This window comes from Centropristis striata, chromosome 14, assembly GCF_030273125.1.
Source record: "Centropristis striata isolate RG_2023a ecotype Rhode Island chromosome 14, C.striata_1.0, whole genome shotgun sequence".
In the NCBI taxonomy this organism is placed as follows: domain Eukaryota; kingdom Metazoa; phylum Chordata; class Actinopteri; order Perciformes; family Serranidae; genus Centropristis; species Centropristis striata.
Window position 1 is genome coordinate 11,005,132 of NC_081530.1, and position 19,679 is coordinate 11,024,810.

General features: G+C 39.1%; 1 protein-coding gene across 4 annotated transcripts in view; it reads right to left on the bottom strand.

Annotated features, from left to right (window-relative positions):
• LOC131985023 (receptor-type tyrosine-protein phosphatase U-like) overlaps positions 1 to 19,679 on the bottom strand; it is a 321,313-nt gene that overhangs the window by 94,932 nt on the left and 206,702 nt on the right. For all 4 annotated transcript variants that reach the window (XM_059350038.1, XM_059350037.1, XM_059350036.1 and 1 more), the window contains exons 8-10: positions 10,070 to 10,390; positions 4,522 to 4,631; positions 510 to 711 (exon numbers count right to left, since the gene is read on the bottom strand). In XM_059350038.1, coding sequence (XP_059206021.1) covers positions 510 to 711; positions 4,522 to 4,631; positions 10,070 to 10,390 — 633 coding nt within the window. The remainder of the gene's footprint in view (positions 1 to 509; positions 712 to 4,521; positions 4,632 to 10,069; positions 10,391 to 19,679) is intronic.

Genomic DNA, 19,679 nt, shown 5'->3' on the forward strand with positions numbered 1-19,679 from the left:
TCTAATTTCTGAGCCTCTTTGAATGGTAAACACAGACTCGGTGACGTTGGGCTGAACAAAGCTGTTTTCCCCCCAAACCATTCAAGCTGAACATTTGCAGCTTTACTATAACACAGGTCTGCTCCCGTTTCATCAAACGAAAGCAGCGCACGTCAGAAAGCTGTTAGGCACAGGGAAAATGAAGATAATTTGTATCATTTAAATGTATGTGGGTAATTTAATCAAAAGCTCTTCAAAAGAAGGGAATTACAAGTCATTACTCAGTCCTTTTTGTTATCGTCTGCACACATTTTGTTTGGAACAACAAGTTTTTTTTCTTGAAAGAGTTGCTCTCGCCTGCATAATTTGCAGCATCATCAGCATATAAGTGCTTTGCTTCATGATTGGAGTTACCTTTAAAGACCACACTTTGATCGTAGTCTGTCAATCACACGCACACACACACACACACACACACACACACACACACACACAACACAACAGGGACAGCACTCAGCACAAGGCCTCACCAGAGATGTTGGTGGTGATCTCGGTGAGCGCGGTCTGGCCAAAGCCCTTGGTGGTTCGGGCCCGGACTGACACCAGGTAGGTGGTTCCAGGATGCAGGCCAGAGAACATGTGGTAGGTCTCGTTCCTCAGCTTGGACACTGTCCGACGAGGACCCGGCACGTTGATGCCCGGGTCTGAGGACTCAATACTCTGGTAGCTGATCTGGAAACCGGTGGAAAGATCACACTGGATTAGTTTAGAGTAGTACTACATTTGTATTTTTAAATGTTCTTAACCCTTAATAGGGCACTCATTGAAATACTTGCAAATTCCAAATTTCAACCCTAGAGAATATTGGAGGATATTACATACAGCCAGAATGTGGACTGTGGAGTGTGTGAAAAAAACCCATAGGGACCAGGGGGAGGGGGGTTAAATTTTGAGAAAAAAGTTTACGAGTTTAAAGTGACAAATCTACGAGAAAAAAAGTGCAGATTTATGGAGCTTTGTTTTTTTGTTTTTTTAAAGGTACTCCTGTTGTTATACAGTATTTATGTTCACTTAAATAAACAGTTTCAATAAAACTACTTGTGACATGTCATATTTGGCTTTGACTTTGACTGAACATTTGCTCTCACTTTGTGATAAAAATATCGGGATATATCGTATATTGATATTCAGCCTTAATATATCGGGATATGACTTTTGGTCCATATCGCCCATCCCTAGACTGACCAACAAACAAACATCCCTGTAGTTCTGATAAAAAGGCCCATTACAAGCTCTCCAGTCTGTGAAAATAATCAAACCCCCCAAATGGTTAAAGTCAGATTTTTGGCTTTCACCTTAGCATGTGCTCAAATGAGCCCATAGTAAGTTTTCCCCAATTGATATTTTTGTTACTGTAGAAGCCTGTACACCATGTGCAATATGCTTCACACAGCATATAGCTTGTTTTCCACATTACCTGAAAGATTGGATTTAGATGGCATTTTATTTAAAGGTTCTCTCACGAGAAATGCCTCTCAATTAATCTTAAGATGTCTTCTCACGGCACAGATCTAATAAATCTTGTGCTGCAGTTAGCCACTGATAATCAGACTCAGGCACATTCTCTGTCATATCCTCGTTCTCCAGCACGGCCGGCCTGATTTAACACAGTCTTCTGGATTAGTTGATAAAGTAAAGCAAAGTAAAGTACTAAAGATGACAAGAATGGATGAAGACCAGCATGATGTTGTTGCTTTTTTTGTTGTAATTTGATGAATGTGTTTAAGTCTGTAAATCAAGCTTCATAAAAGTGAGGAAATCAGTCAGGCTGCTCGTAAAATTGCCCATTTGTCATTTTAGTGGCTGTTCTTCAGCATGGCGTCTCACAAAGCAGTGCAACATTAAAGCTAGAAGTTCCCCAGCAGGTCAGCTGAAACTGAAAACTTAAATTGTGTGAATGTGTTTGTCTGTCCAGGTGTGTTAGCCCTGTAACAGAGTAACAGCATATTCAGGATTTCCCTCCTATATAACCAATGCATGCTGGGATAGGCTTCAGACATGACACTGAACACAGGAAGTAGTTGAGAGTACTTATTTACTTGTAATTTGAGAGTATTTAATAAGGTTACTCTGTTTTCATCCTCTCCCCATGCCCCTTATGTAATGTTGACAAAGTCCCCATGTAAGTATGTGTATGGCACTGCTAATATTATAGACCCATTCAAGATTATCACAGGTTCATGGCACTGGGGTATATGATATTGAGGGTTAAGAGGCTTTTCTACACTGTAAAAAATGTCTGTAGATTTTACGGTGAAAATCTGCTAAACCATGACAGTAAGAGTCTGTAAAATGATAAATGGGTTAATTCAAATTGAAACACCGTAAATGTAATTTTCGGCCAAAACAGCATTTTTTACATTTTTATTTAAAAAAAAAAAAAAAAAAAACATTACTCCACTGTAAAATACACTGGCACTGTGTTTGTAGCAAAACATATACTGTAATATATACATACAAGCCATCATTTTTGCATTCATTTTTTGTAAAATACTTTTTCTCACTGTTAAATGTACTATACACCATATCTCTAATAAAAATATACTGTAATGCGGCATTTATAAAGTATTTTATTTTCAATTATATGGCAGAACAGTGATTCTTTTGATGGAAAAACTTTTTATTTTTAGGGTAAAATATTGAATAAAATGGCAATCGTAAATGTGAAATCAACAGTGCTAACACAATTTTACCGTAATATTACAAAAAAAGTTGCACCATATTTATTACGGTAAAGTTCTGGCAAACCACAACTGCTGGTTTTTTACTGTAAAAACAACAGGTCTTTTTTTACAGTGTGCTGTCCACAGCAGAGCATTGCTAAGCATCTGTCTCATTATCTTTCCTGCTTCTCAAAGTGCATTACCACCATCTACTGTAGGTAATACACTGACTATGGACAAATAGTCAAAAAATCCAAACTACCCCTTTAAGCGAATGTGGATGCTTGGTGTTTGTATAGTTTGACAAGGTTGTGTGAGGATCCATCAGGTGCTATCCCATGTGTGATAACAAGAGCCATCACTCCCTCTCACTCCCTCCACCTGATATTGGCTGATAATTTGTTAGCAGATTCTCTAACACTGATAATGGCATTGGCCTCAGAAATCCAGTAGTTAGCTTAGCAAGCTACTTAGCCAAGAAGTAAGCGATATAATAATACAAAAAACTTTTTTTCTTCGTAAAGTATAAGAGGCAATAAAGAGAGCATTAAATAACATGGGAAATGAATGAGGGTAATTTTTTACCCATGTACTGCATTATTTAATGGTAAAATCTCTAATTCATGCGGCATTTATCAACTATTTTCTTGTCAATTATATGGTAGAAAAGTGATTCTTTTGATGGAAAAACTTTTTTATTTTTTACGGTAAAATATGGAATAAAACGGCAATCTCTTAACAGGAAATCACAGAGCTATTATAATTTTACTGTAATATAAAAAAATGTTGCACCGTATTTATTACGGTAAAGTTCTGGCAACCACAGCTGCGTTTTTTTGTGCTGCCCCTGTCCTCAGCAGAGCATCGCTAAGCATCCGTCTCATTATCTTTCCTGCTTCTCAAAGTGCATTACCACCATCTACTGTAGGTAATACACTGACTATGGACAAACAGTCAAAAAATCCAAACTACCCCTTTAAGCGAATGTGGATGCTTGGTGTTTGTATAGTTTGACAAGGTTGTGTGAGGATCCACCAGGTGCTATCCCATGTGTGATAACAAGAGCCATCACTCCCTCCACCTGATATTGGCTGATAATTTGTTAGCAGATTCTCTAACACTGATAATGGCATTGGCCTCAGAAATCCAGTATTGTACATTCAAGGCAGTAGTATTTGAAGGTTAAAGACGAGGGCAATTCATCTGTATGCGGAGCAAGGTTACAGCACCGCTCAATTCCCTGCCTGGTTCCTCACTTTCCAAGCTTCTTCTTGTTAATGGAAACTAGTTTCTCTCGCCATAGTGGGCCTTCACATCTACTTACAGAAAAAAGCTCCAATGCCCATACTACAAAGGTCTACGGTTGATACGGGGCCATCAATAATTAATTAGAAACATTTAAAGTTGCCCCCTTGTGGAGGCATCTCTTAGGCAAATAAGTAATTAGGGTGGTTGTCCCCCATGTAATTACAGCCTGAAGTCTGTGCCTCAGCTTCATTACCATATGAACATGTACAGTAAATCCCATGAACTGTGAAAAGTGGGTCCTCCCCACTCCAGTGGCTCAGGCTCATGTGTGCTACAGCGTTTGGGCAAGAACCAGAAAAAACAAGCCGTGGGGAAATCATAGAGGGGGAGCAGAGAGTCTTTAGAGTGTGCAGAGGACACTTTCCCTTGATTTGAGTCATTATTCTGAAGGAGGGGGAATCAAACAGATATTGGCAAGAGGAAAATAACATCCTACACCTGGAGAGGATTAGTGTGGTGCGAAGGTGGCTGTGGATTGTGGATTTTTTGCATGACGAACAGAGTATCTTACCTCGTACTGGGTGATGAGACCGTTGGGCTCTACAGGCTCCTCCCACTTGAGGAAGATCATGTCATCGAGCGGAGTGAAGGTCAGGGACTCTGGAGCGATGCCGCCAGGAACTACAGCAGGAGAGAAAAACAACCTTCTCTGAAACAAACACTTCGCTCGGGTCTCAAGTTAATGGACTCTTGCGCAGGCATACCAGGGGGTAAAAACACCTTTGACAGAGCGAAAGAGGCACAGGGCCAGGGAGGGATGGTAGGAGGAGGAAAAAGAGGGATAGAGACAGAGCGGGGAGGTGATGAAAGGAAACGGAGGACCGACTTGCTCCCAGCCCTCAGGATGAATTGAGATTCTGGCTTCTACTGTCTGATAACAGAGCACCGTGTCTTGGAGGATGACAGTCGATTTTTCTTCTTTAGCACCTTACTGACAGAGAAACAGCAAAGTAATCCAACCTGTAAACTGGCTGAGTACCTCTCTGCGTTTTTTGGCTTAATGAGATGCATCTCCTTAAAGGAGCATACTTACTTTTTGGTGCCAAGTGCTGGACTGTTTACCAAGTTCTCATCATAAATAACCATACACAGTGGATGCTGGCTCTGCAGCCCTGTGGCAACACTCTGTGATAACAGCCCTCAAGCATTAACATGTCAGAAAATGAGAATTAAGTGAGCTCTCAAGCTGGAAGACCAGTATTAAATAATGTGTTAGTGAAGAAAAGATTCCAAAAACAAAACCTAGCTGCAACTCCTTTGAGTGAATTAAATTTTCATTACAAAATATAAGGTAAAATAACATGCTGAATAAAGTAAGACTTGTCTTATTCAGGACATGTTGCACAACTACCTTTGATGTTCCTTTTTCAGTAGGGAGGCAAATTATACAATTTAATACCAACTTTTTTTTTACAAAAGCAGCATGATTGGATTATTCAAGATTGCATAAAAATAATGGATGTTACTACTGTGATATAACCAAAAATCTTCTAATTCTAAATTGAACCAAATTTACTAAATGAACATCATGCTGTTTTGAAAAAGACTTGGAACTAATTATTGAGACCATAAACTCATCATGAAAAAGTTTTCTGAGGTAATAATTCAAGTGAGTAATAGGGTTATTTTCTCATAGACTTTAGCTGTGTTTCCTTTAGGGGGAAGAGTGGCCACCGGGAAAGTCTCAGGCCACAGTCCGCTCACTCTACGTCTCCACGACAAAAAGGCCCCCAGAGGGACTTACGAGACTCTGGTTTTCGATCGTTGCGAAGGGTTAAACACGGGAGATGCAACTGTGGCCACTGTCGCAAACCGTGCACAACATCAGCAGCTGATCATAAACAAAGCAGCATGGCTAATTATGCACAGCATCTCCGCTGATCATAAACATAGTGATCATGAATTAACTGCATCTCTAACTGTGCACAGAGTGTCTTGTGCTTGTTGTAAAAAAACAGAGATCGCTAAGTGAACACCACCTGCAGCAGCAGCACATACACACTGTACTGCTACAGAGCTAACTGTTAGCCTATTAGCAATTTGCAGACTGGACGCTAAGGGGTTAACATCCCCTCCGGCTCTGCAGCTGGGAGAGACTGCTGCAGGAGGAATGTGCCGCTTCGACTCGTTTTTACTCTTCTTAATGAGCCGCCGGCCTCCACAGCTTGTTAAGAAGAGCCGAAAAGTCGCTAAATATAGCAACAAAGTTGCTAAGTTGGGAACACTGCTTCGCTGGCTTTTACAAATGTTGTGTGTTGTTGTCGTGTAGAGTAGATGAAAAAAGTCCTGACAAAAGCCCGCACAATATAATTTCTATCAGTTATGACAGAACTGATGGCTGATGTCTATGCAGTTCTATTCTATGCAACTGGCTTGTTAAACCCACTTAGAAAAAATCCAAATTCTTAGACATAGGCCTATTTACATTTTTTTTTTTAAATGTAACACAATAATTACTTTTCCTGGTAACTAGCTACTTTTATAGTGGAATAATTCAGTTACTAACTCAGTTACTTTTTGGGAGAAATAACTAGTAACTATAACTAATTACTTTTTAAAAGTAATGTGCCCAACACTGGTTAAAACAGCCATTTTGGGTAATAATGTTTATTCTTGAGAAAGCAGCAGCCAGATCTCAGAAATTAAGAAATATTAACAACAATACTAGAAATAATGGCCAAGATATTTCTGCAAATCTGGCTTTCTTTGTTGTTAGTTATTTGTTGTATTTCTATTCTTGTGTTTTATTGTAGGGCACTTATACTAAAGTAAGTAGTAAGTAAAAAAAAAAAAAAAAGGTAACTCTTTACAATACCCACCTAAGTAATGTTTATAGATGGTTTATAAACCAATTATTAACCATTTATTTGCTAATTATTAACCATTTAAGTGCTAAAGTGCTATACATATTTAATCTTTAAATGTTTTCAGACAATGTCTTAAAGGTATATGAATTATTTCAAAATCATTAACATACTTGATATGGTATTACAAATGTTATAATGAGTGCAACTAAAAACATTAATAAACTATTATAATGTAATTGTTTGTTAATGGTAAATTAACTATAAACCTACATTAATATACCATCTATTAGCCATTTATAAATGAATAGATTATGTATTTACCATTCTGAATGGCCTATATACAGTTTAAAAATGATGATTAAACATTAATAAACTATGTCTTTACCATTTATAAATGATGGTTACTGTAAAGTATTACCCCCAAAAAAAACTAATTATCTTGTGCCTGAACATCACTGTATGTTGTAAATCCATTTCTTCCAGAGCTTAAACATTGTGGCAAGGTCTTTGTGTTTGTGTGTTAGCTGTCACTGAATTACTGAATGCTGCTCTCTTACAATATCAAACCTTTTTTTAGTCTGTCTGTTTGCCTGTGAAACTGAAGCTAAAGTAGGTAAAGCACGCTAGAAGAAAATCCAGCTGTATCCATGAATCCCTGACAGCCAAATCTGCACCCAGAAGCAGCAGAGACACAGCGAAAGCAAAGTGCTACACCAGTGTTTGATTGTGGAGCCCACAGGAAACAGGCAGGAGCAACTGTCACCGGCTGCGGCTCAATTACTGTAGTTGTGAGGGTGATGGCAGCTCTCCTTGTGACAGGGGGATTGGGGACTGTCAGACTGTCAGACTGGCATTCAGTGGCTCAAAAGCAAAACTTTCCATTGGTGCTGACATTCAAAATATCAAGTAAAGTGGGGAGAAAAAAACAATCACGGCTTGTTGTTTTTTGAAATGTGTGTTTTAACTTGTCACTTCCTAACCAGTCAAATGTAATGAGTAAAAAAATACCACAAAACAAACTGTATGTTATTCAATTCATGCAAATTAATTTCCTCCTGCCTACAAGACAGAAATGTGTAGGTGGAGAAAATGAAATCTGTTTTTCTATATCCTCCACTGCTTGGTATTTAAAAAAATTATAATAATAATGGTAAACAATATTGCACACTGCAAAAAAAGGTGTGTCTAATAAAAAACATAAAACACTAATCTGATGAAAATTATTTTAAATTTGGATTATTACATCTAGAAATAAGCATGTTGTACGCTTTAAATAAGAAATTAACTCTTAAAAAAAGGTAAATTAAAGCTGCAAGCAGAGTACACTGCAAATGATTTGTTTCTTACCAAGATAAAAAAAAATTTGATTTAGAAGTGTTAGATAATCTATCTTGTTTTAAGAGTTAATTTCTTATTTTAAGCGTTCAACATGCTTATTTCTATATTTAATAATCTTAATTTAAGAAATCTTGTCAAGTGAAATTATCTGTCCATGCAGCAAGATCATTTCCCTCTGTTTTTATCTTGTTTTTAGACACACCTTTTTTGCAGTGCATGTTTTAAAGCGAATAATATTATACATTTTGAAGATGCACTTTAAAAAAAAATCATATCATAGCCGTCATTTCCACTCACTCTCCTCACCAGGTCAAGAATCTCCCTGAGTGGCATTCAATTACATTGAAAAGTCTTGCTTATTCTACATAACAATAAGTGTTTGACCTCCTGTACTTCCACTCACTGGGAATTTGCATTAGAATGTGCCTAATCTGCTGATGTACACAGGAAAATATTAATACAAAGATAAGCAAAATCATTTTACCATTTTGCTACCGGCCACGGCCCGAGCTGATTAATGTTCCACTGGTCTCCATTTAAAAGGCTGATCTTCCATTTAGTTACGCTGATCCAGCTTATTTTGTGAGTCAATATTTGTGGGTTTTTTTCTCACTTGTACTGGATGACTAAAGGCATGGATTTGTGTAAGCAGTGCACAATAATTATCTGAGCATGAAAAGGCATGTAAAGAAATTCAAGACATTCTGAAGCCAGAGCTGAGAAACTATGACAATAAAGAGCTTCAGTGTATAATACAAACAAAAAACATCCATAATGATGTTGCAGTTGGGTGATTCTCATGAACATGGTACAGCTCATAGCAAAAATCCAAGAGCATTGAATATTTTCTTTTACCCTTTATAAAATATGCAGTCAAAAGGCACTGTTTAACCCTTTGATGCACAACATGGGTCTAAAGTGACCCGGCAGTTTTTATGTTCTATATCTTTGCAATAAATTATTTTAATCATTTAGTATTCCAGGTTTTCCTCAATTAGTTTGTTTTTGATCATCATACATCCTCATTTTTATGTTTTCCTTTATTAATTTTTGAAATAAATCCCTTTTTGTGTCACTACCCTTCTAATGCACAACATGGGTCAAAAATGACCCATATCCATTTTTTTTTTAGCTAAGTAGCTTGTTAAGCTAACTACTTACCTAACTTTTTGGCTAAGTATTTAGCTAAGTAGCTTGCTAAGCTAACTACTTAGCTAACTTTTTGGCTAAGTATTTAGATAAGTAGCTTGCTAAGCTATCTACTTGGCTAACTTCTTGGCTAAGTAGTTTGCTAAGCAAGTTACTAACACATTTTTAAATAGAAATAAAAAAACTTATTTGGCAAGCACTTAAATATGCTCAAGGGTAGCTGGTAACACCAAATGTATTTTATTAAAATTGACACATATTTTAATTCAAACAATTCTATCATTACAGTAACATTTAACAATTTTTTCTCATAAATTTTCATTCAGATCTTGTTCTTTATATATTTTTAAAAAACATTATGTTTGATTATATTCTGTTAAATTAAACATTTTTAAACAAATGTATATTATTTTTATAAAGCTTATTAAACATTCATTGTATACAAGTTTGGGGAAACACAAAATTACATTTTTATCTGGACGCATTACGGTAATGAATTTGATATCAAATTTATGTTAAAAAATATAGAAAATATTATTTTAGCACAAAACAATGAATTGTGCCTCATTATGGCTATATTGTTCATTCATTTAAAGTGAAATATATTTAGTTTAATAAAGTATGTCCTTGTAATCTTCACAGACATAGCTTAGACTGGCTTCATGAGAATCAGCCAGTTGCACAGATATATAACAATAACAGGTCTTATTTCAGCATCTTTTGTCTTGTCTACCATTCAGTGGAGAAAATAAAAAGCCCACTCACTGTCCTCCTCCGTCTGGAAGGTGACCTCTCTGCTCTCCTTCTTGCCTTCAGGGTTGGACAGTGCCAGCCGAACGTGGACCGCACGGAAGGGGGGCAGGTCTCTCAGGGTGAAGTGAGAGGTGTTTCGCTCCACCGACAGGCACTCTCTGACGGTGGCGTTGTTCCCTCCGGTGCCCCCTGTTGGCATGGAGTAGCGGTAGCACAGGGACAGGGAGTAGGTGTGACAGCGGGTCAGGTTGTAGCCCAGCGGTTCCCACTGGAGGGCCAGCTGCCGGGGCTGGATCTCTGCAGCCGTCAGACCCCGCAAGGCACGCATGGGCTCTGTGGGGGACAGGAAGTAGTATTGATGTCAATAAATTGCAAACTCTGTATAAGATAGTGGACATTGGTTTAAGGACCCCCGTTTTGAAGCCTAGAGTGCAGCATTTTGGCCATTGCCATCTTGCTTTATGTTTGTTGTTGTACCATTTTGTTGGAACAAGCGCATGTGCAGGAGATGGAAATTAAGTGTAGTGGAATTACTACCGCTCTTGAGTGAGAAAATGAATCAAAGATCACGTCAAAGTTACTTTTAGTTTTCTTCATTATCAGACATCAGAATACACTGCCGAGGTACAGCGGAGGAGAACTTTGTCCAATATTAAAGGCTGCTGAAAAAAGGTGTCCTTCCAATAAAAGCCCTTAGTTCTCTGCTTTTCCTGTCTGTGTTAGGGCGTATTTAAACAATTCTGTAAACCACAATTGTAACATCCCACACCTCCAACGTATAGAGCACATTTTAAGTACACGCGCACGCTGCTAAGTCTACTTTTTACCTTAAAAGGATACAACTTAAACTGTTTATATTCTGCCCCTAAACGCCTCTAATGTCTGACAAATCCTACAGCACGATATTTCTGGTTTGAGCCGGCTGTTACATGATCATGAGGTCACAATGGGGCCTTTTAGTAAAACAGAGAACGTAAAAGTAACAGAAAATATACCACATAAGCTATATTATCAGCGACTGTGGCTCAGTTGTAGAGCGGTCACCCTCTGATTGGAAGGTTGGTGGTTCGATCGCTGACCATGGCAGCCAACATGTTGAAGTATCCTTTGGCAAGATACTGAACCCCAAATGGCTCCCAATACTGCGTTCATCGGTGTGTGAATGAATTCCCAATGGTGGCAGATGGCACCAGTGTGCCCTGGTAGCCTCGGCCACTAGTATGAATGTGTGTGTGAATGGGTGAATGAGCGTAGTGTGTAGTGTAAATCACTTTGGATTAAAGTGCTATATAAGTGCAGCCCATTTACCATTTAGTTAACGCTAGACCTAGTTAACTAGCTTCGTTACGGGGTCATCCCTTTGTTACCCGGGTCCTATGTTCCCCGTTTTTCCCAAAAAAAGGTCCTATGTTCCCCTGTAGCAATACATACTGTTCCCCACTGTTGCGGGGTTAGGGTCTACATAGGCCTATTTGCCATGAAATTCGGCAGTAATGGTGGAAAAAGTAACAGACCGGGGAACATAGGACCTTTTTTGGGAAAAGCGGGGGAAAAGGGTCCTATGTTCCCCAGTCTCATACAAAGAGGGGAACATAGGACCCGGGGAACATAGACACGCTCCCCTTGGTTATAAAGGGACAATCATTCAAAATGAACAGCCAGCTCTTTAGAGAGAAATCCCAGAGAAATGCGTTTCCTGGAAAACAAAAGAACAAAAAAGTACAAAAGTCAAATATTACTTAACTTAAAATAAAATAACAATGAAGATCATATTTACTAAAGTAATAAATCAAGCTGCCACAAAAAAAATATTAATAGAAATGTTCATTTATAATTGTTACAGCATGTTCTGTCCCCGTCCTCTGGAGTAATCTTCAGAGGGACATCAGACAGTCTATTTCTATTAAGCCTCAAATTCAAACTCATCTTTTTGCCTTAACTTTCAATTAGTTGCTCATTCTTTTATTATACGATGGGAAGGTCAGTCTCAATCTCAATGTATATCAGCCTAGTAGTCATCCCAATGAGAATAATATAAACTTTCTGAAAGCCACAGCTTCCCAGGATCCCTCTGTTGTTTCTCTCCCATGAGCACAGCTGTGTTCCTCTCTCTCTCTCTCTCTCTCTCTCTCTCTCTCTCTCCCTTTCCTTCTCTTTTAACTCTCTTCTCTGTGCCTGACCACTGGCCATCCTGGGACCTCTCTGTCTTGCTCCATCTCTCACTCTCTCTCTCTTTCTTTTAACTCCTGCTCCTTGGTGCTGGACCATCGCTCGTCCTGGGACCTCTCTCGCTCTGCTGCCTGTCAGTGCCTCATTTCACATGTTGGATCTGTATCTCCGTCCTCCAGAAGTTCAGCTTCTCTTTTCGTCTATCTGTTTCTCTCCCTCTGTGTGGGTGTGCTTTTTTATTCTCCTGTGTGAATAAGTTTCTAGAGTTTTGCTTCTTATGTGTTGGTGTTCTCTGTCCTTTTTCAAGGTTCCAAGGTGGAGAGGAGGTCATGTGGCACTGGTGGATTTAGGGGATGGGGAAAAAAGTGCCATCTGAGGCTCCGTTTACATGATGACGGTCTGAACAGAAGACACAAAAGTGTCGTTGCGTCTTCACTTTTTATTCCGCGTTTAGACGAGCGTTTTCAGGAGGAAATCTGCTGCATACGGTGACGCAAAAGTGTGTGAATTGGATTGGGTATGCATGCCAGGCGGCATCACTTGAAGCGATAAGAGCATCTTGTACATATCCTGTACATTTGGTGGAAAGACTCCTGTAAGCAGCTTGAAGGTCCGACGCATGGAAATAATCCCACATGTTTGTTTATTTCCCTGTACTGGGGCATGTATGTGAAAACCTGGTCTCACAGGAATCCGTGAAATAGCCACGGAATCACTCAAATTTCCGTGAAACTGACACGGATTTCACTACAATGCAAGTCAATGACAGTCATATCCCATGGCTATTCGATGAATATTTTTTGCTATTGGTTTGTTCCAAGTCACGTGACTTTCAAGGTTCCGGTTGTCAGAACAAAATACATGGCGGACAGTTCTCTCATTTTTAGTGAAAAAATCAAGATTTTGACTTAGTTAAAAAAGGATTTTGATCACATTTCTAGCGAGAAATATATGTTTTATTTTCTAAATATTCACTCAGTGAATGTACATAATCACTTTGTATGTTGGAATAGCCACGTGATATGACTGTCATTAACTTGCAATGTAGCCAAATCCGTGTCAGTTTCACGGAAATTTGAGTGATACTGTAGCTATTCCACGGATTTTGAGATAAGCGAATTCGTGGCTATTTCACGGATTCCTGTGAGACCATGTTGGTATGTGACGTAATCGCGTACGTGACGTGAGCAGATCTGAGCAGAGTTTTGCGTCTTGGCAGTGTAGACGGACACGCTACGGTGGAGCGGATTACAGTTTTACACTCTGGAGGGTGATTTCAGATTTTTGCGTTTTTAAGCCCCAAAAACGCTGTCACCGTCTAAACGAAAGGCAGTTCCCATAAAATATTTTGTCGTTTTTACCCGCAATCATCCCCGTGTAAACGAGGCCTTTGTGTTCTCTGTCTTTTTTCAAGGTTCCAAGGTGGAGAGGTCATGCAGCACTGGTGGACTTAGGGGATGGGGGGAAAAATTGGCATCTTAGATTAGATGCCCTCCATGGTAGATAGAACATTATAAAGTGGCCTCTAGGTTGTCCTTGTCGTGGAGAAAACAAGATAAGGCGCCCTCTAGGGTGTCTGAAAAAAGAAGGAAAAAAAAAAAAAGAAGTGTGCCCAAGCGTTATCTTTATTGGAGAAAATGAAACATACGATGCATTGTCATTGTCATTGTTGTCAAGATGCTCTCCTGTGTTGGTGAAGCTACTGAAAGCAGAGCTTTGCAAGCTACCAGTTACTTCGCGCTAGAACAGGGGTCGGCAACCTGAGGCTCCGGAGCCAAATGTGGCTCTTCAGGCCGTCTACAGTGGCTCCCTGTGGCTGTGACAATTTTTTTAAAATTTTCATTGGTGTAGGCTAGCTATTTGTATTCTTCAATTGTAAAAATGTTTAAATGGTAAATGTGCACTTGTATAGCTTTTGTACATTATTAGTATGTTAAAGTTTAAAGAAAACTTTTCACATCTTAGTCAACTAAGGTCCGGAACCTTAACCTCTAAATTTTGCCAATTCAAGTGAAGTTTTGAGTTTTCTACAACCAGCCTAGCTTTCAATTCCACATTTGCACTTGAGTCCTGGCTGCATTCTAATAAAACATTTTTAATAAATGATCATTATGAGCTATTAGTAATGTTTGTAGGCTAATTTAGACTTAGTAGGCTGTTTCATCTTCATTGCAAGGCTCAAAATAAGGTTTGTGGCTCTATTCCAACATACCACAAATAAAACTGCTATGTCTAGTTTGTAGTTTTAGTAGTTTAACTACACAAAAAATGGTAAATTACAAAAGTAATTTAACTACTTGAATCACCACACACACATAAATGCAGTTGAATTACTGGCAAGGTACTGCAAAAAGTAGTTCAACTACTAGTTCAATTACATGTATTTCACTACTCCCCAACACTGCTGCTTGCTGCACGCTGGTGCTCTTTTTATTGTTCTTCCCACTGGCCTGAAGGCACCACTGTCATATTTCTCAGGCCTAAGCTGTGTGAAAGCTCCTTCATGTCCTCCAGGGTCCATTTTTTTCATATATCTTCACATCCAATACATCAGATGAATTGTCTATATTATAATTATAATATGTTGCATGTCTGCGTTAGAGAGGGATCTCTCCACACTGGCTCTTCCTTGAGTTATCCTCATGTTTTTCCCCTGTTAAAGGGTTTGCTGTTGAGAATGTTAGGCCCCCTGAGGCAAATGTGTGATTTGGGATATTGGGCTATATAAATAAAATCAATTTGACTTGACTTGACTTGTTTTGACATAAGACCCAAGGGCAGACCCAGAGCAAGCTGGAGGGCCCACGTATCTGGTCCAGTGTGAGACCATCGTGGGATTTCCCAAGAGGACGTGACTGGGGGGGACAGACGTCTGGCTACTCTGCACCAAGGTTAGAACAGTTCTGGATTTTTCATTAGTTTTAGTTTTAATTTCGTTGTGGATTTTTGTTTTCAAATTCAGTTAGTTTTAATTGGTTTTTAGAGTGAATTTGCTAGCTTTTTTGTGTGGAAATGCTTAGTTTTAGTTTAGTTTTTATTAGTTTTAGTGTTAGTTTTAGTTGTTTTGTAATGGGCTATGTGTTGGGTGCCAGATTCAATAAGGTCATAATAAATTTGCCTTGTTTTTTCCTTTGGTTTATCCATCTCAGCCCTAATAAGGTTATTAACTCTTACACTTCCAGGTGTTTTGAATTTTGGCTGGAGTGTAGACATCCCAGTCTCAGTAAACTGGGCAGTCTGTGGCCTAAAGGTTAGGAATCAGGCTTGTAACTTGAGAATCGCTGGTTTGAATCCCAGTACTGACAGGTCAAGGCCCTTGAGCAAGGCACCTAACCCCCCTGCACAGCTCCCCGTCACTTGTGTGTGAAAAAGGACGGGTTCCTGCATGTTCACAAACCAGCAGCTAGTTGGTCGGAGCTACAAAAATATCAACCAAAAATGATTATGCAGTGTTTCCCCTACATGTATTCTGCTGGATTTTCAGCGATGCCGCAAAAAAAAAAAGTAATTTGTAATATCATGGTTGAATTGAAGACTTTTTTTATTCAGAAACTAAGTCAAATATTGATTTTTTTCACTAAAAATGAGAGAACTGTCTGCCATGTTTTCTGTTGGACACAAACCAATAGGAAAAAATATCCATGGAATAGCCAAGGGATATGACTAATATCAATGTCATTAACTTGCATTGTAGGGAAATCCGTGTCACTTTCGCGGAAATTTGAGTGATTCGGTGGCTATTCCACGGATTTTGAGTTAACAAATCCGTGGCTATTCCACGGATTTTGAGTTAACAAATCCGTGGCTATTCCACGGATTCCTGTGAGACCAGGTTCTTATTTCAAGTTATAGTGGATGAGTTACTGTTCTTCACTGCAGCACACTTTTGATTTATGCTGACAAGACATGAGTATTTTTACCTAAAACTGCAGCAGCAACAGTTGCAGCTGACTTTACAAACTTCCACTAAGAGGTTACAGAGAGGTGAATCAATAAAAAAACTGCCTGAAGAAGAAGAAGAAGCACACATTCTCCATCCCCATCTTTCCGAACATGAAACAGACTGCTGCACGGCCATGCCAGGGAAATAATTATGAAGCCTAATTACTGCTGTCATGTGTGAAAGCCGTGATTGCGGATGTCCATGTCCCTGTCATGCACAGTTTCAAGCAAACATGGGCTTATTTCTGTCCCGTAGCCCGGCCCCGATCTTAAAAAGCACTGCTGAGACATCAGATGAGGCACGAGGACGGCGATGCCTTCAGCATGGCTCAGGCTGCTTGGGGGCCAGGGACAGAGGGACACTAGCTCCAGCCCTGCTGCTTCACTAAACATAGATCAGAAGCTGCTGCCTAAATGAATGGAGCAATGTCACGGAGGACACATGGGTGCTGAGGGGACAGAGACGAGACGGAGAAGGAAATGTCCTTGGAGTTATGGCTGATTTAAAAGATCTTTCCCAAAAGGCTGAGACAGAGTTTGTGTGATTTGTGTCTTCACAAACTTTCTGTGGAACAGCATCAATCAATCAACCTGTAAAAAATATAACTCTAAGAAATTCTATCATACCCGACATGTCGAAGGTGCATAAGAATAACTGTCAACATTATCAGCTCCTTGCACTGCAAAAAAGGTGCGTCTAAAAACAAGATAAAAACACTAAATCTGAGGGAAATGATCTTGCTGCATGGACAGATAATTTCACTTGACAAGATTTTTTAAATTAAGATTGTTAAAATCTAGAAATAAGCATATTGAATGCTTAAAATATGAAATTACCTCTTAAAACAAGATAAATTAAAGCTGCAAGCAGCGATGAACTGGCCCGAGCAGAGTGCACTGATAATTATTTGTTTCTTACCAAGATAAAAAAAAACCTTTAGATTTAGAAGTGTTGGATAATTTATCTTGTTTTAAGAGTTAATCTCTTATTTTAAGCGTTTAAAGACATTATCTTACTGCTGACCCTAGTTTAAAATACTTATGTAGCTCATCATTTTAATACAGTATAAAACCTGAGGCCTGTTCCGATATCCACTAAAGTTGAGCCTTTCTATTTTTTTACTTTTAAAGAGATAGTAAAAAAAAAAAAATCATTTCAGGAGAATGAAATAGTTTCATCAATGTGTTAGAATGGCGCTTGCGGTTAAAAACGACAAAATATTTTATCGGAAGTGCCTTTCGTTTAGACGGTGACGGCGTTTTTGGGGCTTAAAAATGCAAAAATCTGAAACCACCGTCCAGAGTGTAAAACTGTAATCCGCTCCGCCGTAGCATGTCCGTCTACACTGACAAGACGCAAAACTCTGCTCAGATCTGCTCACGTACACGTTTACATCACATCCATGCTCCAGTACAGGGAAATAAACAAACATGTGGGATTATTTCCATTCAAGCTGCTCTGGCAGCTCTAATAAACTTACAGGAGTCTTTCCACCAAATGTACAGGATATGTACAGATAGTGTTAGTGAACAGAGAAGGATCTGTAATTACCTCCATCACATTTTGGATGCACCAATTGGTCGGAGGCGAGCCAGGCGGCTTTGGACGAGACCTGGGAGATCTAGTGGATGGTGGAGAACTTTGTGGAAGGAGAAGCTGATGAAAATGCGTGGCGTGAAAACATCCGCATGCCCATAGATGCTTTTATGGCTTTAAGTGATGCCGCCTGGCATGCATACCCAATCCAATTCACACAATTTTGCGTCACCGTATGCACGTCTTAACGCGGAATAAAAAGTGAAGACGCGACGCCACTTTTGCATCTTCTGTTCAGACCGTCATCATGTAAATGGAGCCTCAATTTAAGAAATCTTGTCAAGTGAAATTATCTGTCCATGCAGCAAGATCATTCCCTCAGATTTAGTGATTTTATCTTGTTTTTAGACAACCTTTGTTGCAGTGTGTAGAGGTCTAATTCTGCTCTGAGCAGGTCTGCCACCAGGGGCCCACTGACTGCATGTTCACTTGGGCTCAAGACACCATTACTCATCATTACAGCCACACCGCAGCATGCACGGTCTGTCCCCTCCACCCGCCAGTCCTCCACCAGTCCTATACCCCAAACTGACATTCAGCTTGATTAGCCTAATCAGAGGGATTAGCCAGAGGCAGAGGGAGTGAAGGAGGGAATGGGAGGCCGGACAAGAGATGAGCGGAGGAAGAGGAAAAGATGAATGAGGGAGAGTCCCTATGGGTCTGCACATTTCATCTCATGCTCCTCGTCTTTAACAGCTGCCTCAGTGAGCTGCCACTGAGGCCTGTCCCTCCTGCCAGCAGCTATGTTGGAATTATGATGGACTATCAGTGCACACCCTGATACTTACCACTGGAACCACATGGGGTTTGGACTACTGGCATGCATATATTGAATAAGTTTCTGCAGGTATCCATTTTATGGATTGTGAACCCTAAATCATGTTGATGTTCCGTGGCTTTATGACAGTTTAATGTGATGCCAAACAAATTGTCCTGTAATGGTTTTCAAAGAGGGCTAGAGATTGGCGGAGCGACAAGAATACGACTTTCAGTAGTTTTTTATATGCTTATTGCAATGTTGTGTCTGAACTATTAACATGTCAACTAAACAAGTTTGGAATATAAGATTCAACTGCTGCCAAGGGGAACGGTGCATTCACATGCTCCTTGGATGGCTCCGATTCCTGAGCGAAGGACTCATGCTTCTGATTTCATTTTTTGCTAGAAGTTCAATGTAAAGTTCTATCTGTTGTTGCCAGTCTCTAGTTCTCCCCTTTTCTATTTTCTATTTTCTCTATTTTTGCTTTGATTGTATTTGTCTATTTAATTATATGTGTGTGTGTGTGTGTGTGTGTATGCATATGCATATGTATATGTATATGTATATGTATATGTATGTATTTATTTATTTTAAGTTTATATATTTCATGAAGGTGGACAACAAAATGTGTACACACTCTCACACTCTACACACCTTCATGATTGGATGTATGTAGGTATATATATATATATATATATATATATATTGTACTGATGGTTTCATTTCATTTATTTAGGTATATGAAATTTAATTTTACTCTTTATCTGTCTTTTTCATTTAATCAATTCATAATTCATTCTTATTAACGTCAACCTGTTACTGTCTTGTGTATTCGTATAAATTCTAATTTTACTTTGATACGACAGCTGGGGGTGACTGTGACTGAGAGCCCTTTTTCTTTTCTTTTTTTATCTCCTCGCTTTTTTACTTTTTTTGGCGTGAGGTCAGTCGTGGGGTACTTGAAGTCATTTTGCTTTGGATGGTGGTTTGTTTTCCTATCTGTTGCTATATCTTTGTGAATATAGAGAGCACTTATGTGTTGTTTATGTTTTTGTTTTGATAAAAATCAATAAAATCTTCTTTTTTTTTTTAAAAGTTCAATGTGGAAACAACGTGGACGCTATAAAGAAGATGTGTTGTATTTTATTGCAAAG